At 37.0% G+C, this 23,395-nt stretch overlaps 2 protein-coding genes across 2 annotated transcripts; one reads left to right on the top strand and one right to left on the bottom strand.

Annotated features, from left to right (window-relative positions):
* The first annotated feature begins 230 nt into the window (after positions 1-230).
* Positions 231-5,603, top strand: LOC137720002 (nuclear pore complex protein NUP88-like). The gene is made up of 9 exons (XM_068458992.1): positions 231-612; positions 930-1,081; positions 1,469-1,591; positions 1,825-1,969; positions 2,344-2,405; positions 2,981-3,197; positions 3,453-4,376; positions 4,485-4,734; positions 4,966-5,603. The coding sequence occupies exons 1-9, from the start codon at positions 322-324 to the stop codon at positions 5,229-5,231; spliced, it is 2,430 nt and encodes an 809-aa protein (XP_068315093.1). The 5' UTR covers positions 231-321; the 3' UTR covers positions 5,232-5,603.
* A 564-nt stretch (positions 5,604-6,167) lies between these two features.
* LOC137720003 (3beta,22alpha-dihydroxysteroid 3-dehydrogenase-like) lies at positions 6,168-11,319 on the bottom strand. The gene is made up of 8 exons (XM_068458993.1): positions 10,583-11,319; positions 9,520-9,669; positions 8,408-8,653; positions 7,243-7,329; positions 7,003-7,081; positions 6,789-6,895; positions 6,587-6,720; positions 6,168-6,379 (listed from the first exon to the last, which is right to left on the bottom strand). The coding sequence occupies exons 1-8, from the start codon at positions 11,099-11,101 to the stop codon at positions 6,262-6,264; spliced, it is 1,440 nt and encodes a 479-aa protein (XP_068315094.1). The 5' UTR covers positions 11,102-11,319; the 3' UTR covers positions 6,168-6,261.
* Positions 11,320-23,395: the final 12,076 nt, after the last annotated feature.

Raw genomic sequence — 23,395 nt, forward strand, 5'->3', positions numbered from 1 at the left:
ACTCAATGAAACGACGTCGTCCCGCTGTTTAACCCCCGCATCGTTTAAAGAAAAAGAAAATTAATGAAAAAAATTGAAAATTAAAATTTTTAATGATAATGATAAAATAAAAAGTAAAATATATAATAACAGAATTAATATTTTAACATAAAAATATAATTTTTCGTTAAAATAAACAGTACCACAACTTTTCGTTAAAGCTAAAAGAAAAAACTACCGTGCGAAAAGAAGCCTCCACAAACTTCATTAAAGAAAAGCAAAACCACAGTGCGAAAAGAAGCCTCCACAAACTCCAGAGCTCGGAAGAGAAAGTGATAGAAAATGAGGTACAACTTCGACCTGCAGGCAACGGAACCGGAGCCGGGGCGGTCTCCGACGCCCCAAAGAGACGAAGTGGAGTGGGTCCAGCTGCAGAACCACCCGGTCTTCTCCTGCTCCGCCGCCGGTCCGGTCCACGACTCGACCGCGGCTCGAGCGCCCAGAAATCTCTTGGCCTGGGACGGAGCCTCTCGGCTTTACTTCTGGGACTCCGATAAGCTCTGCCTTCACCGGATCTCCATCCGGCTGGGCGAACCCGACCCGACTTCCGTCATCGCTTCTTCACCTTCCAAGGTTTCCTCTCTTTCCCTCATTTTTTTTTTTTTGAAATTTCAATTTCTTTGGTTCTGTTTGGTTGCTGAGAAAATTGAAGGATAAGAAAGTAAATGCACTCGAATGGTACTCAGCTGAGCTTAATGTAGTTAGTTGCATAGCTTGGAGTTTTATGGTAACAAAAAGTGATTATTGAAGCGATACTTTGTATAAGAATTGAAAATTATACTGTGAATTGAATTTTCGGGCATAGTGTGGTTATGATTATCGACTAATCCTGGAGTGTACTATCTATGTCAGTTGTACTTATCTTGTTGATGATGCCTGTAATTCGATAGGTATTGCAAACTGATGTAAAGCTCGACTTTGCGGTTCACAAAATCTCAATCAATAGGAATGGATCAGCATTGCTTCTTTCTGGTTCGGGTGGTCTCTGCGTTATGTATCTTTATGGGCGGACTTCCAACAAAGACAATGCAACCATTTGCAGGTATGATTGGAAAAATGGAAATACGTTATCAATTTTTGTTTTCATCTTAAACATGTTTTGCTGGGGTGTCTTAGAGAGCAACCTGAGTGATGAATCGTAATGATGGTTTAGATTATACGCTTTTTTTTTGGGGAGGGGTGGTGGTTATTCCTCTGCTGATCTTTCTCTCTGAGCACAATATGATTATTTAGTTCCCCTCTCCCCTTCCCTCGTTATCTAGCATCATGATTTTGTATTCATGTACTAGCCTGTGTTCTCTTTCTGAAAATGTACTTGTGGATATGACCGTATGAGCTTTATGGAGATTGTGTTGCAAATTAAATAGTTTTGATGTTCCAGAGTAAAGATTCTTAATGTATCCGTTATTTTTTAAATTAAACCTTACAGGACTGTAACTGTTGGTTCACAAATCTACTTAAGAGGAAACAATCTCATACGTGTACTGCAAGTTTCATGGCATCCTAACAGTGACACCCACCTGGGAATTCTTTCTTCTGATTCAGTTTTCAGGTATGAAATCTTTTTCAAATGTAAAAGAAATTCTTTGAGGTCTTCTTAGGTTTCATCAGATCGAGCATTAGCTTGTATAAATGGTGTTTCTTATTCATATTGTGTTTGATTTAGACAAAAAAAAAAAAAAAAACATTGTGTCCGGTTTAGTGTATCTCTGAATTTATTTTAATTTTTGTGTTTTGAACAATTAATGTCCTTGTATCTTCATTTACCTTCGCTTTTTTTTGTAGAATATTTGATTTGTCTTCAGATCTTATTCAACCAGAGCAAGAATACTATCTACAGCCTGTGCAACCAGGTCGATCCAGGAATGCGACATCAATTTGCCCAGTTGACTTTTCATTTGGGAGTGAACACCTGTGGGATTCGTTTAGTGTAAGTTCATTTTAAAAAAATTGACTTTGGTAATTTATTTTGTCATGCTTTTTTTTTTGTTCAAACATTGATGCAATAGATTGGAATGCTCTTGGTCTTTTGTTTCCTGTGGCGTCATTTATTGTTCATCTGTAATATGATTTTTCCTTGAAATATTGTCTGTTTCTATCATTTAAGTCATGAAGATATAAGCTATTCTATTAAGATTTTTCAAAGCTTACGTTTGTTTTAGCATAACACATGTTTCAACTGTTTGATCATCTATTTTGTTACTATGGTCATTCATATTAGGCAAGTTGAGTTTTACATTTTGACCGTTTTAACTGTTTTATCACGTAATTTACTTAAATTCTCATTCATATGCTATTGTACAGGTTTTCATTTTGTTCAACGATGGTTCAATTTACATCCTTTGTCCCGTTGTACCATTTGGAAGGTATTTTATTCTTCATGTCGTGCCCTTTTGTAAGGCTTATAGTTTTTTCTTAAGAGGAACTACAGGTAGGCCTAGTTGATCAACTAGAGATCAACTAGGCCTGGTGACCAAGATATTTTTAATTTGTTTAAAAGCATAAAGATTCGGGATACCTAAAGCAAGAGGATTGTATGGTTTCAACTATCATTTGCCAGGACATGTGCCATGTACTATAAAGCTGGATGCCTCAGTTAGTCCTTTTAGGAACCTTTCAGAAATGTTTAATTTACAGAGAAGACTTAAAGTTGTCCTAATACGTTTTTGTTGGAACTATGACATAATATTCCTCCATGTAAATCTGGTGCTTCTGTGTCACTTAAAGGTTGTGAAGTATTTAACTGAAAGGCTAATGTTATAAATCAAAGCGAAATATTTAACTGATAGTCTTTTCCCCTTGCATCACTGCCTTGAGTTTTTACCATTATATAGGCTGTAGCATCTTGGGGTGTTAGAAGTATTTATACCTTGTAGCCATCGTATGCTAACTGATCTTTGTATTGGGTGCTGAGCATAATAAATTGTTTTCTTTTGAACAGTGCCTACAAATGGGAATCCATTGTAGAGATACATAATGATGCTCAGACATTTGGCCTGAAGTCAGCCAATTCAGTGGCTGTTAGTAACTCGAATCTAGCTATTTCTTGGTTGGAAGCAACATTTCCAGCAATCACAAACCAAGAAACAGAAGGATCAGATCCATATGTGATAAAAGCTCATCCGTATGCTATATTTGATGCCTCACTCTCACTGCAGGTATCTGTGCTCTCTTACCTATAAGCGTGCAGTAGTTACTATAGCTCTATCTATGCTCCTGAGTAAATTATGTGTCGGCACTAGCTACAATTCCTTGATAATTTCATTTACTTCAAAGTTGCTGCCCTTTATCTGTTTGAATCTCTCCAAGTAAATTTGAACGAATGGCTTAAAGCCTACTCTCTTTCAGTGTTGGGTGTCTTAAGTTGGCAATCTGTAGAAGTCCACAGTATGACCTACATTGTAATTTCGCAGGGACCTCTGAGGAAAGTGTGTCATGGTGAGGATGAAGAAGATTTGGCCTTCCGGGGTGCAGAATGTGAAGGTGGAGCAGTCAGTCTTCTTTATAATTTAGTCTTCAAAGACTCAATTCTGGTGACTGCCTGGAGTGGTGGGCAATTGCAAATAGATGCTATGGCTGATGAAATCCAACCGTTGTGGAATGCTGGCAGCCCACCTCGACTTCGTGTTGATTCCCACGATCATATTCTTGGTCTTGCAATGATTTGTGAGCCAACCCCAGGCAAGCTTTCACCTGTGAAGCTTGATCAACCTCTTGATAGTACTCTTTGGTTGGGACTTCCTCCCCCTCTTTTGAGGTTGGCTATTGTGGATCTGGCTTTGCCTAGGAAAGCAAAGGGTGGTTCTCTTATTATGATGTTTACTGATCCGCTGATGCCGGAAAGAATATACACCCTTCATGATGGAGGGTTAGATTCAATAGTGTTGCATTATCTTCCATTTACAAGTCAGATCAGTGGCAAGAACGAGACTATGAGAACTCCTTCTGTGCATCCTGTTCTAAGCACATGCCAGGGAGAAGTCCCCTCACAATCTCCACTTTCCGGTTTTGTGTCATTATCAGATTCATTTGGGTGTTCCTGGATTGTGGGACTCACTGTTTCGCGAGAATGTATAGTGCTGGAGATGAAGACTTGGAACCTGTTACTGCCTCATCAAGTTGATACGGAGAACAAATCTCTTTGCCTGGAAGAACCAAAAGAAAAAGATATGCCAGATCTTATAAGCAAAGAACTACTAGTTGGACCTAAGGTGGTTCTTCTTCCTCAGAGCTCACCAAGTTTACGTTCTCTTTCTGCTGATTCTATTGAAGGTCGATCAATGCTTCATGAGTACTTCAGAAGCTTTCATGAAAATTATGCGGAGTATGCATATAAGGTAACAATGCCAAGAAATACAACAAATTATGTTTACTTGTGTCAAATCTACCTTATTAAGGGAAATGGTTCCTTTTGTTCCTTTATGAATTTTTCCTCCACCCTCTAGGTTTACTTTGAACTCAAGCATCATGGACCCATCTTGAAGAGGATAATTGATGACCAGCATGCTCGCCTAGGTAATGCACAACAGAGGCTTTTGCAAGTTGAGGAGAAACAATCAAAATTGGAGGACAGAATTGACAGTGCGTTCAAGATGCAAAATCTTCTGCAGGAGCGCTTGAAATGTTTGAGGGACTTGCCAGGGCCTCATAAGAAACCACTGTCCAGAGCTGAGCGAGAGTTCAAGTCGGAGCTTGGTAATGACCATTTTTCAATAATAAGTGTACTAATGTAGCTTTTTCCATAATAAATGAGCTTAGGAGTTATGCCCTAGTTCGTAGTCAGTAATTTTCCGTTTTCCTAATTTACCGGTTCCCTAAATCGTCATAATTCACACCTGCTTAGGTTACTAGCCTGTACATTTTTGGTCAGGAGTTATGCCCAGCACTACTTTTTCACTTCTAACATACATTTTTGTTGCTAAGCAGACCACTTCTCCGAAGTTGAATTGGATGCATTGCGTTCTTCCATTAATGCTGTAACTGCAAGGTTAAAAAGGCACACACAATCGCCAAAGGGCAATGCATCAAACCAACGTAGGCTGATGGCAAAGGGGAAAGATCCTGTGCAAGAATCTCAAGTCTCCCAGCTGAAATCCTCACTTGAGAAACTTTCACTGCTCAATGGTGAAAATTCGAAAAAGGTTAAGCTTGTTGAATCTGCATTGAAAAGTCGGGAAACCAGCAGATGTTAAGACCTACTTTGTTTCTGAATGTGCGATTAAGTTATGGTAACTCGGATTTAAGTTTTGAACCTGGGGCGGTGCACAATGTGTCATTCCATCAAGATGGTGCCATTTTGAACGGTATGGCCCAGCAGATGTGCAAGTCGAGCGGAAGCTTCTAGCAATTCAAGCCGGGGGGCACCAACAGCTCTACTGCTGTAGTTATTCTGGCATGCTTGTAGTGGCAGATGCTCTCCTTGAGAGACGACGAATTGTGTACAAAATAATTGTAGCTTTTTGTTACCCAATTTCGGCTTCTTTCATTTTACAAGATGAGAAATGTTGAATCTGTCGGAACATTATTGAATGTGTTGCACTTGTAATGTATTTTTGGTCGATTCATTTTCTCTTCGGAATTATATGTTTCTGTTGTAATTGGTAACGTGAGTTGAACTAATCAAAATCAAATACAAACGGCAAATTGATTAAAAACTAGAGAGTAATCATTTCAACAGTTAAAGGTTTAAGACATTCTTAGATGCAACCGAGAACGTATCCCAACGACGGCCCGCCGGAATGATGATGTGGACCAGGGCCATAAACGCACGCAGAAGAAGGGCTCGAGGAGGAAAAGTTTTTCAGGTGGATTTCCTTTTTAATAATTAAAGCACATTAAAGGTGGGCTAAAACCTACAAGAGCTGCAAAATCTGCAGTCACCTACAAAACCTCCACGTTCCGAAGGGAAGAGAAATCAATTAAGGGAAGTTTAACGAAAAAGCTTTCGGTACAGTTCATTTTAACGAATAATTATATTTTTACACTAAAAGATCAATCATATTACTATTCACTTTACCCTTTATTTTGTCATTTTTATTAAAACTCAAAGTTTTTAAGTTATTTTTATTAGTTTTCCTATCAATTAATCATTTGATTTAATTTCACTAAACTATTAATTATTTAATTAATTAATAATATAACTTTATTGGGTTGGAGATCAAAGGATATTACAGCTCTAGTACTACTACATAATTTCCTGACTCATTTGCTTTCTCCTCTGGTTTACTCTTTACATTGCCCATATGACACATTGTTCCTCCGCTGCACATTGATCGGGTACCTCTTCTGCGTCCTCGTCGTCGGAAAAAACACCAGCTTATCTTCCTCATCAGGAACCCAACTGCTAACACAAACAATCAGCATCGTTAGTGTAACGGGAAATATGCGCAAATACAAGTGGTTGCAAATCTAAACAAACAATAACCCGTACACATAAAACATTTTTTATGCCACTTTATTGTCAGTTTAGTGCCCCTCAAGTTCAATTTGTGATTAAAAATATAATACCAATTCTATTTGTGCAGATTTACATAGTTTTTTTAGGTACCTGAAACGAGTGACTAAGTGGTGAAGGAAGACCGAGATTTCTACTCTGGCAAGCTCATAGCCTGGGCACAGCCTTGGCCCTCCTCCGAATGGTGTGAACACATTTGCTGGGCTTGTGACCGGTCCAGAGTTGTTCTACAAAAATCATGTTTTTAATAAAAAATAACAACAAACTTATTAGGCAGATATGTATAATTAAGTACCTGCCACCTCCATGGATTAAAAGTTCGAGCGTCCTTGAAATGATCTTGATCAAGATGTACAGCACGGAACGATGCAAATACCTTCCAACCTTTAGGGATTGTGTATCCTGTTTATAGTATTTTCACCGATTAATAACTTTATTCGCGTGCATAAGAATTTGTAAAATATCCAGTTCGGAATGCAGGTTTTTTACGTGGTATAGAAAGTTGTTACCTTTAATGTGAACATCTGTCATTGCCCGCCTAAATATCCCGCTAATTATGTTTGCTACTCGCAGTGTCTCGTTTACAACCTAAATTTCAACGAACAAAGTCAATCGACTTTGAAGAACTAGAGTCCGACAATTCACAAGTATGTTTGGCAACGGCGCAATGTTAGATTCTATTAACACTTATGTTATTTGAGTTCGATGTAATACCCGTACTTATTGAGAGTTTTGAAAGCAATACTTACACACTGAGTGAATGGCATTGACTTATAATCACTCCATTCCAAAGTCTCGGATGACTTCTTGTTCGCCCTAATTTGCTCATGTTCTTCCTGCATTGTGGATTTAGAACTTCATTAACAATTTAACAAACATTTTACCTAAAAAACAAAAACAAAAGACGTCCGTTATTCAGCAAAGACAATAATCTGGATTATCTAGTATAAACCGGCTCATAGCATGAATCGAGATACTTAGCCGTTTAACCCTTTAACCATTGCCTAAATCTCGGTCGGTCCATTCTAACACTCTCGGATGATAACATAATCCGACGGTAGAGCACGGAATATCACTAGAGCGCACGGACACCAAAACAATCCTAGGAATCGAAAATGGGTAACTACCCTAGGGTGTTGACTCCATTGAAACCTCCGATCCCCTTTACACCGTTGGATTGTTGTGGTCCTAGAAATCAGAACCGCACGATTCCCAATGGCCCAGCTTTGGGACCCCTAGGGACAGTAGAATGACCAGAATACCCTCCCAAACCAGCTGCACGTGAAGCAAAGAGGCGACGTAGTCAAAAGACCAAAGCTGCCGAGAATCTGACAATATTTACAGCACACTGAAGCGTGCAGTTTGGAAGGGAGCGAAGGGAAAAAACATGTCATCATTTTGTCCGTTGGTTTTATCAGAATGTTGTCCGGCTTTTACATTCTCCACTTCACTCTATTTTTTGACTACCGTGTAACAATTTAGGCTACATTTTCCCGGTTTAGATAGGGACAATTTCGTCTTTTTAATGTGAAAATTCGAGAAGTAATTTTCACATTCTCTTTTAACGTCCAACACTCATTCATTTTTTGGTCTTAAAAACGAATAAATTGAAAGATAATTGAAAAGATACAAACATGGAGAGGAATGTCCGACATAGTAATTATCTAACGCAACTTACGACTGATCAAGATACGTGCAATGACTCAGTAAACCATATGTGCGGTCACTTAAACCCTAGTTTATCCAATGCAATCTATCCAAAACAAAGTGAATGGCTGAGGATTTAGATAAAAAAGTGGATGTTGAAATGCCCAACATAGTAACGTGAGCATATGATGGCAGTTGCAAGACTGCGTCCCCACTAGGCAAATAAAGTGACAAAAGAAAAAGGGACGTTGGGGGAGAGAGTGGCACCTGGAGTTGAGCATGGGCCAGAGGTGTCTCCGTCAAGAACTTTACGGCAAGTGTCATGATTGTTGAGGTGGTTTCATAGCCGGCCACCAGCAAAGCAAGCAAGAAATCCACAATCTCCTCGTCGGAGAGTGCGGTGTCTCCGCCCAAAAGTGCGCCTAACATGTCCTCTTTTATCTGCCCGGCTTCGCTCTCCTCCCTCCTTTGCCTCACTATCAAGGTTAATGCCTCCGCCACCTTTGTCCGCGCCTTCAATTTCAAATTCCCAATTAATTAAATAAATTAGGTTTAAATTTGACAAAAAAAACTAATTAGGTTTAAATACATAAAAATACACAAAGTCTAACACACTTGACAAACGAAAAATCCGTTATCTTGTGTTTTCAAATAATATAATTCTAATTACGCAATTAATTAAAGGGGCTTTTAGATCCAGGTCCAAAAACGTAGAGTGTTTTTAGGAGTGAGTCCAGTTATTAAATTATATGTTTTTATTTTCTTTATACTTATTTTATATTTTCTAAAAATATTAAAAATCAATTAAAATATTCTAATATTATGCATTTTCCAACCCCAAAAGAATATATTTAATATCTTATAACAAAAAAAACTAATATACTAACATAAATTTATCTGCAAAACATTATACCTTAACTCAAGTAACAAATATATGAATGTATATAATACCGATATGAAACTTAATTAAAAGGTAGAAAAAACATAACATACCTACAAACAAGACATATTAATCTGTGACAGGTTAATTATAAAAAAATAATCTATCATATAGGTAGATAAAATAATTAACATGTGATATAGGTTGATTATAAAAATTAAAAATAAAATCTATAAACAGGGTTTCAATCAGGAGGAAGAACGAGAAATAACAAAAAGATAAATAAAAAAGAAATAAGCAAAGAGATAATTGGAAAGAAATTTGATTTTTATAATAAATTTTATCATTGAACAAATAATTATTGATAATTAAATAATTAAATATAACCAATTGAACTTATTTTAATAAACTGATTATTCCTACTATTAGCTTTAAAATTGGACTTATATCAAGTTTCCCTTTAATTAAATCATCGGACAAGAAAAAGAGAGGAAATTACAGTAATGGCCCGGCGGTAGGTGGTGGAAAATAGAGGCAAGGGAACGGAGAAGAAGCCTTCGATCAGTAGGACGTACTCTTTCCTTAGACTCTCGGTCCATTCATTTGGATCAAAGCTCATGAGTTGCTTCACTGCTAGTTCAAAAGTGATCTGCACATAATTTAATTAATTAACTAATAAAAATTAAGATTAATTAAGGATCAATAAAATATAAATCCAGAAGTACACGAGCTAGCAAGAAAATGATGTCTCTAAGGGAATGATTTTATTTTATTTTATTTTTGTAGCCGTTTACTTTAAATTGTGGTAACGTGCACTTTGCACTTGTATGCATATCACCCACACTTTAGGCCATGGGATCCTAGTCACCTCCATTTCTCTTCGACGGGAAGTCGAAACCCCATGAAGCATAATACCATTATAACATGATTAATTAAATTATAACATAATTAATTAAATTAAAACTAACCAATGGATACAACCAATTATAAAAAATGAATTTTAACTAAAAGTTTCTGATACTATTCACTTTAACGAAAAACCATATTTTTACATTAAAAAAATCAATCCTGGTACTATATATTTTTTCCTTGATTTTGTCCTTATAGTTAAAACTCAGAGTTTACAAATCTTTTTTATTAATTTTTGTTTATAAAAAACTCTTTTTAATTAAAACATTCCATTGATTATAAAACATTCTAAACAAACTTTACCTTTGTCCTCTACTTTTTGAGGAATAGCAAAAAAATAAAAATTGTCAATATCTCTTTGCATTTTTAATAAAATTATTTGAATACACAAAATTAACAGATTATCAGTCCTGATGACTTCAAACTCTGTTTATTAATAACTGTGCCAATTTTACGTGTCCAAATATCATCTTTGTATAATTGTATTTAATTAAAAAAAAAAACAACAATATGTAAAAAAACACCATTTTCTATTTCTAACTTGGTGAAGAAAAAATCCAAACTAAAATGTAATAGCTTATCCTTGTAAGGTCTTAATTTCGAATTCCGAACCTGCCCTAATCCTATCTTAAAGAAGTAAAGTGGTACACTACCTTTTTGGCCTCCTCCATGAGAAAGATCCGGTCGGCCCATGAATCCATGTTGAGCCGGATCAACCGGTCTATGTCGTCCAAAAGGTGGTCCCTAATGATGGAGGAGTTTGCAAAGCTCATAGTCAGAGAATGCATCCGTTTATGGAGGCTGCCCTTCATCAGCAGCAAAGAGTGCTTCCCCATAAGGTTGGTTATGGAGCCCGGGTAGCTGCACTCGAACAGCTTCCCTTCGTTCTGCAGGATGAACCGATTGGTCTCCGGGTCGGTGGAGAACACGGTCGGCTCTCCGAACACGTGAGTCGTGAATATGGATCCAAACCGGTTCACGCGCTCGTCGATGAACGGTTCGGGGTTCTCAGTCTTGTAGGCTGAGATGAGCTGCAGAGTCTCCCCTATAAATGGTAGCCCTAGATTCCCCGGAGGCAGCCTCAGCCTCCGGCACCTAGACTTTCTCAGAAAAACGTAAACTAGGGTTGGAAGGAGAGAGAAAACCAAGAAAAATGAGAAGAGGAAATCCATGGAGTTTTAATATTTGAGTACACACAAACAATCTCTCTCTCTCTCTCTAAGTTCTAAGTGTTTGCGTATATATTTGTTTATATGTATATATTTGTGTATGGGGAGGTGGGTATATATAGAAAAAGGAAAGAATCGGGGGTAGGGAAAGAGATGGCGGAGAGGTGGTGGGGAAAGCACACGAGGGGTTTCGAGAATCGAAAAATGGATCGATGAATCTGGTTGTTAAATAAGAATCTAAGGAGGGGGAAGAGAGGAGAGAAGGAAATTTAATGTCGGATATTTTAGTGTCTGACAACTTTTTATTTTTCGTTACTTTTTTTCTCCTTTTTCTCATAAAACGATGTCGTTCCTTTTCTGTGTCTCTGTGGATAAGAGTCGTGAGACTTTGCTGGGGAAAATATGGAGAGGGAAAAAGAGAGGGTTGTTGGTTTAGTTTTGGTGTGTTTCATGCGGTGATTGGTATGGTAAGAATGTGTTGAAGTGTCCATGTCTTGGCCGTTTGATTAAAAGAATGGATTAGTGAAAAAAGATGGTGGGTTAAGATAAAAGTATTAGGAGAAAAAAAATTGTTGACATTTTAAGTTCTCATGATCACCGATCGCGAATCTTAGTTTAAATGCTTTACAGTCTGGGAGACGATAAATATTTATGAGTTTAATTTTTTGCAATTATTCTGTGTGTGGTGTGACCTTTATTATTGATTAACACGTGTTAATAAATTTAATCTTTTTCAACTTTGTTATCATAAATTTAACATGCGTCAATCAATAATAGAGACCACATAAAAACCACACACAAAATAGGTGCAGAATATTTGATCTATTTTAGTGTTCTCACCGGTTCGGGTGTTATCAACACCATCACCTTCTCGGTAATTAGAATGAGGATCCTCTTTATGAGGATCCTGAGGATTCTCAAATCGTGTCCGTTCATCGTATATCGTACGACAAAAAATCATTTTAAATGCTTATATTTAAAATTAAATATAAATAGTACGAGAAGAAAATTGGTCGGACGATGTACAAAAAACAAACACAATTTAAAGATCCTTAAAATCATCACAAAGAGATTCCTAAGAAGAACCTCATTCCATTAATTATTCGTCATGTGGCGCATGAACATTTCTTCTTCTTCTTCTTTCTTTCTTTCTTTTTATTTTTTTGTTTTTTTTGTTTTTTTTTTTTGTTTTTTTTTTGTTTTTTTTTTTGGCCATAGAACATTTCTTAATATTTCAAACTATGGGTTGGGAATATAAAATCACGAGTTATATCATACAAGTTGCGAGCACACCAACCCGATCCGAATTTTTAATCCTTTTTTGGATTCGTACCTTACTGCACAACCATATATAGAAACTCATACCTAACGTAACGAAGGAGATTAAAGTATATATAGCACTTAATATATTCTCATTTAAGTTAGGTTTTGCCACTAATTTTTCTAAAAGAAAAAAAAATATTCAGGGATAAAAAATGTTACTCGTACTACCTATTTGTACAATTTTTAATAGAAATGAAACTCACTTTGCATTGATGGATCTTACATCTACCAGTGGGCTAATATAAATGATAGTACAATTAGGTGGTAAGTATAGCATTACCCTTTGGAGATTGAGGGATAATAAGATTCAAGGGGTTGGTGGACTTAGTGGCGGATCCATAAAATAATATTAGGAGGGTTAGTAAGAATAGCTCGCGCAGCGTGCAATTTTTTTTATACCAAAAATAGCATGCATATCGCCATTTCATCTAGTCTTTGTGGGCCTGAAGTTATTTGGAAAGGTATAATGCACACTCCTCATTTGTGAGAGTAACTAACATGTTTCCAGGCTGCTTCCATATGAATGCTTAACAAAGAAACACACTTATATTGAACACACTAACAATGTTTGATATCATTGCATCTCGTTAATATGTTTGTCCAAGAATGATAATACTTTGTTATTCACTGAGATCACCATTTCATTAACTCTTCTTTTAGACATTTTATCATGTATGAAGTCAACTCTAATCTTCAAAAGGGCAACACCTAAGGTATCCATGGATATTCATCGAAGTTCGGAGAATTAACACCCAAGGTATCCATGGACGGTCACCGCCCCTCAATGCATCTGCCACTGGGTGGACTGGACGACGTTGAAAATAACTGAACGAAGCTTGATTCTTATTATACATGCATGTTTGGTAAATTCCCCTAAAGTTATAAGCTATCATAACCTAGTATATAAGGAGGGAGATTCGACGTTCTCTGCCAACGTTATTCATCTTCAAGTAATCTGTGTTTGCCCAAGTGATAAAATAGGATACAATAATGAGTAATGAGTTAGCGTCTTGCTTCAGTTGAGGTTTAATGTTATCAAATTGGATGTCATCGAACTTACTAAACGCTAATTGTCCCACCCATTCAATGTTCGATACATACTTATATTAAAATTACTAAACCTCTTCCTTTACATTGTCATTATCAAACCGAACTATGATTAGTAAACAAGTTCATCTGAACTCTCCTTCCTGCAGGATGCAGCCACGGGGGGTGTGAACCCCACAAATGAAGCTTCTAAAAAGATAATTTAAACATAGCAAGCGGCCACGTGTATACAAATAATTATCAGTATGATGCAATTATAGGGTTTAGACTTGAAGAATATGAGGTGATGATAACACATCGCTCAATCCACATGGTCCCCATAAGGAACATTAGGCTCGATCGATCGATCTCTACCCACTGGACAAGTCCTGCCCCATAAGATAATGATCCCTATGAAGCACTCTCAAAACCACAGATTTTTATATATTCGTATATATCAAGCATTATTTTCAGGACAGAATCCCATCACTCATGACAGAATCCCATCATGCATGTGTTTGTGTTGTGCCCTCCAACCTTTTCTTTGGTGATCACTGCAACTGTACGAACCCATACAACACACACATTCTTCAATCCCCATTAATTCATTAACTTGAACAATGTTAGAGAAAGCTCTCACTTTTAAATATATCTTAAATCTTTGTCGTTCGATCGAGTTCTTTCTTTGCCAGAGAGATAGCCTGTTATTCCGTATAAACTAGCCTCATCATTGTTGTTTCAGAATATATTAATATAGGGTGTAATTTTATATGCTATATATGTTGTCAACTTTGGATCACAATAGATCACATAGGCATTAGTGGGTATGTCAATAAATATGTCGTTTTTATCAATGTCTAAATAGCATTATTGCATTTGAATTATATGGTTGTTATTTTATAATTTGGTACTTTGATAACGCATCGTAACAAAAAAATGGTATCAAACGATAATCGTAATGCATCATAGAACTGTAATCCACTAAAGAAATATGAGAAAACCTCAAAGTATATACATTGAATAAATAAAAGTTAACAAAACCTAACACTCCAAAGAAAGCTATATAACCCTAACAGATAGAAACAAAAGTTATCAAAATTATCCGAAAAACATAAAAACGCTGATAAAACATAGTAAACCACAAAATTTGATTTTAGAAAAATCATATTTCATTGAAAATGACGAGTTGCACACAGGCTGATCATGAGCCCAAATCGAACAATAAAGCTTAATATGGAAGCTGTGTATTTTGCTGCTGAATTTGTATCTTTGGTCCACCCACTCCGCCATCTAATTTAAATCATCTGAAAAGATTGTTCTTTCATGCATTGATTTATGTTAGTTAGACATACATTAGATTAATGCGTATATATCACTAGGATATTTGAGGTTAATGTCCAATGTCCTCTGAAATTCATGAACGAAATCCGAATGATTATGTACTGTAAAAAAAAAAATATGAATGACTATGTCAAAACAAGAAAGCACTAATCAATTGTTATATATATTTGATAATGCAAAGTCAACCCTACCTTAAGAAAAGTTGCAAACCCTAATCGCGAGACATTGCTCATGCAAGTCATCATCAAGGTTGGCCAATTGTAGTAGATGATGTTGCCCCTACAACACGTCTCAGCTCACGTGTGAGGTGACAGTCCTGATATTAATATATAGCTAGTGAGATGCATATGTAAGTGATCATGTGTATAAACTGTGTCCTTTTTCAAGGGCCCGGCCATTACGCCCGACTCCACCCATATGTGCCACTAGCTAGCCTCGATCGATTGGTCGCTCTAATATCCATATATTTGCACCAACCACAGTGAAGCTACACCACATCAAACGATCTAATATTGTTGCTGGTCCATCAAACCGATCCTTTGGGATTGGATCCAGCAGCCAAGTTGGTACGAGTCCGTGCTCTTCCAGGGTTCATATAGAGAATTTCTGGGTTGGAGTTAATCCTATTCTTAAGAATGTGGACCCGAAGTAGTCGATATGCTGAGCTAGTCAATGTTTTTGACCTGCTGAGATTATCATTGTTGATCTGTAGTTAATATGATCATTGTTATATCGTCGATATTTACCTCCTATAACCCCAACATAAATAATGTATGGATTTACACACACACAAAACAACAAACTGATGACGTATTCTGTTACAAAATAATATAAAAACCGCTTGGTAAGAAAAAGATATTCTTGTAAGTGATGTGAACGACATAAATGATGAATATTGAAAGAGAAAATGGTAGCTAGTTGTGCATTGTTTATCCAGTGAAAGGGATTTAACTTGAAAAATATGGGAGTTTGAGGTCTGTTTGGCGACCTACGAAGGGCTCATGAAGTCATGTGGGACACCGAAATTTTTTTGATGCATCGCATGTATCATGTACGCTTGCCGACACAATAATATTCAAATAGCTATATGGTTAACAACTGTTTTAGTTGCAAGATAACATGATGAACTGTGAATTTTCAAATTGAGGTCCCGAATTTTTTTTAGATTTCATTTCTTTTCTATCACCTCTGTACCAGCTATAAAGCCACAAAAGGACCACGGAATCTTATCAAATCTTGGATTCATTGATTCAACTGTAAAGGGGACCAAAAAATTAATTTCGTTTAATTAAAAAGGTCAAGATCATAATTCCAATGAAAATGTTTTTGATTTTTACTTTGAATAAATGAAATGATCAAACATGAGATAACAAATCTACAATCTTTTACTAAGATTTCGAATAGATATCATAAATTCAAGTTGATTAATTGGGTTAGAATTCAGATAGAGATGATAGATTTTTATAGTGGAACACGATAGTCTGCCTTAAATCACGTACTTTTTTGTTATGTGTACTTTTTTTTTTTGGGTCTCGAAACATGACAAAGGTTTTTATTTTCCTTTATTTCCCAAAGACATCCTTTTCAGGTTGAAGATATTCATGTTCATCACTAACAATCAAGAGCGTTCAATCATGCTGCACATGGATCAGTGAGGGTGGACTAGTATTTCTATGGTCATAAAATTTGGATTTATACGGGCAGGTATTTGAGGAAAAATCTATGCGTGCTATGCAATCATTGGTGAATTCTCATCCATTAATTCAGTGTGTGTCAGGTAGTGAATGACATAAATTGGAATTTTATGTGGCTAGTCAAGCAATACCAATAATGCAAGATTGATGAACTCCAATAATTTGTCCAATTGTGACAAATCAGTAGCAAACATTCAAAAGTAAAGTGGACTATCTTCACTAGTCAATTTCCTAATATGATTATGAATCTCGACATGCTTAACTTTAGGAGGTGTATATTTAAGAGCAAATGCCTCTGCAAGTTGGAAATAGTATAGAACTTTATGACGAGAAATTATAGAACCCTAACCCTAGTGAAGAATTTTTAAGCTCTTCATGTTAAGATAGAATTTTTTTTGGTTAGGATAGACTTTTGATGAGAAACAATAGAACTCCAACCCTTAGTGAAGAAATCATGTTAAGACAGAATCCTAAACCCTAGCAAAAGAAATTATGCAAGGCGAAAAAACCTACGAATTTCGTATGTATAGTTGGTGAATCTCATATATAGCTAGATTGTCCTCTACGTGTTATGCAAAGCTAAAGTATTAAACTTTAAGGTTGTGTAGTGACTCACATTTAAAAACAAATATGCACATATATATGCAGTTGATATGTTATCTATACATTGTTGTTATTGTTGATATAATTGATATGGTATTATTAAAATATGTTCAGTTATTGTCGTTACTGTTTTCGCTAAGCCTAATAAGCAGATACTTCGTTGCATATATATGGTTCCATAGTTTGTATCATAAAACAAAGTGTTGGTCATGGCCACTAATTTTGTAAATGCAACGCAATTAATCACAATAAATCGATGAAATTAGAGAAGTAGAGCATGCATGCAATGTACCACAAGAAGATGAAAGTGCCCGGTTCCCAAAGATACCCATTCAAGTAGGGAAGTGTGGGGGTGAGGGATGACCCGGATGAGATAGGATTCTCTTTCTTTCTTTTCTCATTCATTTTCATTCATTCCTCTTATATTTTCTTATTTTATTTTATTTTTTTATAAAAAATTAATATAAAATGTTGACGTGATTTAGTTATGATCATGCAAATAGGAAGGGAAAGAAAAAAAGAAAGGAGATAATCTTACTCCTGAGATGAAACAGAAAGAGTGATGACTGAGGTCAGAGTCAAACTAGGGTTATAGAGTGGTCAGCCACTGGACACGAGGTCTGCAGCCACACGTGTGGGGCGACTGCGCGTTGAATGCCAGACCCCTCTCTCTGTATGTCTGTGTGAGTGTGTACACTTTTCAACGTTTGTAAATTTCATCAGTCTGACTTCACACGAATGGGTTTGTCTGTCAGAAGTGCACGTGTGGGGGACATGAGAGATGGAAGGGATTGAGATTTGAGAGAGCACTGACGATGTTCACGTATGGGTTTGTCTGTCAGAAGTGCACGTGTGGGGGACATGAGAGATGGAAGAGACTGAGATTTGAGAGAGCACTGACGACGTTCACGTACTTCCGGAGCAAGGTTCACATGCACTCCCATGGCATTTGTCGCTCCTCCCCCCCGCCGGCTCTCTCTCTCTGTGCCCGGCTTTTAGCTTCCAATTGATTCACAACTAGTTCTCTCTCTCTGTTCCTGGCTTTTGGCTTCCAATTGATTCACAACTAGCTAGTTTGTTTGTGGCTTCTTTCACAGACTTGGTCACATTCAACCTTGGTCTTTAGCTTTCGGTTCCATCCAAATTAGTTTCCTCGTGCCTTCTATAGTACGTACTTTTGTATTAGATATAGAATTTAGGGCAAATTTAAGGTACGTACATGCATGGCTGTTTCTAAGATTTCGGGAGTTATGTGTGAAATTTATAAAATAGTCATTCTCTAAGATAGTTTTAGAAAAGTAGGACAATGTTGATGCCAGAAAACAATCACTTAAATCAAAACAAACTTTAGCACTCACAAATTGCAAGTTTACAAATGTCATTAATTATAAGTAAAAAGAGTTATAAACATAATATTCACTAAATGATCAAAAGCATTTCAATCTTCAACAACCAAACATGAAAAAAAAACTTCAAAACTCTAACTTTAAAGTTTCACTTGAATATATAACATTATTATATTATAAATTGAAAAATATCCCTTTTTAGGATGTTACTATTGACACCCAAAATATGTAACATCCCACATCGCTCAACGAAGTGGATCCTGTAAGCCTTATATGTATATTCCCATCTCTACCTAGCATGAGGCATTTTGGGAGCTCACTGGCTTCGGGTTCCATTGGAACTCCGAAGTTAAGCAAGCTCTCAGGATGGGTGACCCATTGTAAAGTTCTCGTGTGAATTCCCAGAAACAAAACTGTGAGGGTGTGGTTGGGGCCCAAAACGAACAATATCATGCTACGGTGGAGTCAAGCCGAGGATGTGGTTGAGGCCCGGGCTGGGATGTGACAAAATATCTCATTGCACTCCAAATTTTTATATTTAAAAAAAAAAAGAATCTTTTAAGTAGTGCACAATGAGATTTTAAAGTGCTAACAAAAATAATTTTTGAATATAGAACATCATTACATAATATTAGATGGCAAAAATTTTAGAGTCCCTTAACATTTGAGGCCTTATGTAACAACTCGTCCCCAAATTTTAAGGTTTTAATAATTTTAATTTGTGAATTTATGAAAATGCCTTTCGAAACAAATACGTTGACTTCTATTCCACTGCCTTGTCGTGTCACGTAAGATTCGTTTTCTTGGTGTATCCTCATAGTACTCGTCGCTACAAGCACATGAGCGCAAACAGAACGTAATTTGAAGTTATAACGAATGAGTTATTAACAAACGAAGTCGGGGACAAAATAGCAAATTGATTAATTGCTAGAAGGCTACATATTTTTGGAGCAAAATCTGGAAAGCCACGTGTGTGGCCCAGATTGAATAAAAGAATAAACGAATGGTTGGGAGAAGATATAAAGGAAAGAAAGGAGGGGCGGGATACCCATTCAAAAGATGAGAGAGAAAAGAGTGACTAATGGGAGAGGGGAGAAAGGAGAGAAAAGAGAGAAAGGGAGAAGGAGAGGAACCCGCCGGGTTCCCCTTAACCCCTACATGACCCGGCGACATCTATGTTTTCCGATGGCATTCAGGCAATTTCTCCGGTGAATCACATCCTACCACCACTACCAAACATCTACCCGACCTTCCCTTATTCATGTCCACCTAAAATCCACCTAGATTGACCTCGTTTTGAGGAAGAATGGAACATGTGGGTTCCGAAGGTGTGACGGAGAAGATCCGCCCATCGTGAAAGCGTCATCGACCATTACCACCATCAAACCACTCACCTTGAACCCAGGAACAAAGCCCGAACAAGTTTGGGGACGTCGGAGTTCGAATCGTGGTCGAATCAAAGCACACATTTTATGGGGTTTTCGACGGTTCGAGGATGATTTGGGGAATTTTCTGGCCAAATTGGACTTAGCCACATGTATAAAACTTGCTCTACCAACTGAGATCTTCATTTCTGTGAAGTTTGAGGATTTTTAGAAATAGTTGATTTTTCCGGTGAGTCAGGACGGCCAACCGTCGTGTACGGCGGTGTGTGGGCCGAGGCATCCCCTGACTTTCCTAGGCTAAATTTGATTCTCCAATTCTATATGTGAAGTTCGATTGACGAATTTCCGTCATTTGAACCTAGTTCCATTAAGGTCCGCCACTATAACGATCCGACCGTTGGATCGTCACCAAACGTTAGTACATTATAGTACGTAATTTATAAGGATCATAGGAACTTACGGATCGGGAATCGGATATACAGATGTTCCTAAATTGGATTTATTAGTTCATAAAATAAAACGTTGACCGACACTTGAATTTGTAATTGGCGGAGAAATCGTTGGATTGTAATGAAACTTTATTATGATGTTTTAGAAGCACGATGTGGATCTTTGGAAGTTACAAATCGAAAATTTGAGGTGCGGATCTTCCAGATCGAGTTACGTAGGATTGTGGACCTTATCGTCGACCTTTGACTGACGGTTGACTTTTGTTTAATGGGTTTCAAATCATTCTAGAACGCCCTTGGGGATGTGTTTTATGTAAGTTACGTGTTCTATAGATAAGAATTCTGAGTTGTGAATTGATATTTGTTCTAGGTGACGATCGTTCATGACGCCTTGATATTCGTGCCAGAGAGTTGTAGCGCAGACTTCAGGTGAGTGGGTCTTTTTCCTTTTTATAGATATATAAACTTTATGGTTTCCAGAAACGTTGTTTTTATATGGAACTATACTTTGCTTGCCATATCGTAAATAAGTTACATTTTAAATATTGCATTGTTACACTTGTGAATTGTATTGTGTGATGCTGCGGAGACTTAGGTAAGCTTCATGTGAGTATTATGTGATTGAATGGGTTGTATTACATTGGTATGCACACATTTATTTAGAGCTCATCATGCCTGCACCCCGGTATTAGTGCTCCTACCCGGGGATAAGGCTAGCCTTCACGTGATTGTTCACCTCCCGCACCGCACGCTCATCTTGGATCCAAGTCTGATGCCAGCCTGTCGTATAGACCACAATAGGTGGTTCCGACTCATAGGTGACCCACGAATTATCGCACAACCTTCACGTGATCGTAGTACTTGAGCGTACATATTTATACCCTGCTTGTCGTACATGTCACATTAGGTGACTCCGACTCATGTGCTAGCCTAGATTGATGAGCTACAGGTCCAGTTATACAGGTCACGTTAGGTGACTCCGACTGGCATACTATTTTATATTGGTTTCACACCTAACTTACATTTATTATTGCTGAGATATTATGACATGGCATACTTTAGTTTTCGGTGCTCTTGTGCATTGGTTTTTATACCTACGTAGTAGTATTATTTTCTGGAAATTATACGGGATTTACAGCGAGGGGTTACAACGCTTTCAAAAGGTTTTTATTAAAACTTTATTTTTAGACCCACTTACCCTTGTTTTTTGCCCTTTCAGGTGTTAGTAGCAGAGTTTTCATACCGACAATGATTATTGGCAAATCTTAGTGTAGGCGATTATCATCGATGGTATAATTCGCACCCTATTTTACAATACTGTACTTATGCTCTGTCATCACGTGTGAATTGGGTTCATTCCCGCTCACAACGCACTTAGGCACTTTTAGGTTTAAACTTATTCACATTTTCCACATCACTACACTTTATAGCTTCGTCACCTTTCTGGTGTCGGCCATCACAGCTCGATTCGAAGTCCTAGTTGACATTCCGGGTGGGGATGTGTCACCTTATGTGACTGTACCTTTCTCTCCCCCTCAACGCCCCCTCTACGAACGTGTAGCAACTCACGTAGATGTCACAAGTATCATCTAAGTTGGATATTTGGCATCCACAAATGAAAATATCAGTGCACAACATTTGAGTTTACAACTTACATTATTCATGTGAAGATTTTTCCAGTTCTTACATGTACAAAGTCATTTCTCATTACATTAAAAAACAACTCAATAAAATTATGAAAGAAAATTTGTGTTCACACGTTAAATGATGCTTTGCCTACAACAAGAAAATGACCTTAAACTCCTTACTTATAAAAAGTTAGCATTTCTATTCTATAGTATGTCGTACTATTAATTTTATGGTTGGGTGTGTAAACACGAAATTTTTGTAACAAATAACAAGGGATCACGTGTACAAAATAATAATTTGTATTCATGAATTTGTAGGGTTACAATCTCTGTTTACAAGTTTCCTCTAATTCAATCTCCGAATGATGTGTAGATGTGTAGGTTGTTGATCCAAGGGCCACGATGACTTGATCTTGGATGAACGGTTGCCGCGAGGTTTTGACTCTTGGCGATTTGAAGGATCATCACAGGTAGCAGTGCTTAATGATTCTTCGAAGGTTTGGTGCAGAACACAAAGAACTTTCTGAATTCTTCTGACTACTTTGGGAATTTGGGTGCTTGAGTTTTGGCAGCGTCTAGGTGCTTGAATGATTTTTGGATCATTTTCTTTGTCTTGGAGCCTCCTTTGTAGACTCTCTAAGCCTTGACTACGGATGAATTTGGCCTTGATTGTGGGCTTGATTAATTGATGAAAGAACCAAGACTCAATTTGTGGGCCAGTTCGTGATTTGACTTCATCAATTAATATTTGATTAAATTAAATTAAAATCAAATAGTTCATTTTCACCAAGTGTTGACACGTGTCTTTCTTGATGACTCGTCCGACTTTGATGAGTCACATTCACGCATACGATTTACGAGACACATGGCGCATACCATGTATGCTCTGGCATGTCGAAACTTTAATGTGTTGGTGAACATCTATTTCACTGAAATTTCAATGTCTACAGGGTGATAGTAGGAAAAAGACATGTTTTGTTTCCTACTGTTAAACTTTTGGGTAAAATACAAAAAACTATCTTAACTATGGGTCGAACGACACTTTCATACCTCATCTTTTAAAATTGACAATGTCATACCTCATTTTACGAATTTGTGACAATGTCATACCTTCCGTCAGTTTGTTTGTCATCTATTCCGTTAAGTAGTGACGTGGCTTAAAAAAATTAATTAAATATTAAAAACTAAAATTATAAAATCATTTAACAATTTTTTTGGGTAAAGTACAAAAAACTACCTAAACTATGGGTTGAATGACACTTTCATACCTCATCTTACGAATTTGTGACAATATCATACATTCCGTCAGTTTGTCTGTCATCTAGTCCGTTAAGTAATGACGTGGCTTAAAAAAATTAATTAAATATTAAAAACTAAAATTATAAAATCATTTAACAATTTTTTTTTACATGGGGACCCATCCCTTATCCCCCTCACCTTTCTTCCCTCTTCCTGTTTTCCCCGACCCCAAACCCAGATCCCATCCCCACTTAGCTCTCCCT

This window comes from Pyrus communis, chromosome 16 (genome assembly GCF_963583255.1).
Source record: "Pyrus communis chromosome 16, drPyrComm1.1, whole genome shotgun sequence".
NCBI lineage: Eukaryota > Viridiplantae > Streptophyta > Magnoliopsida > Rosales > Rosaceae > Pyrus > Pyrus communis.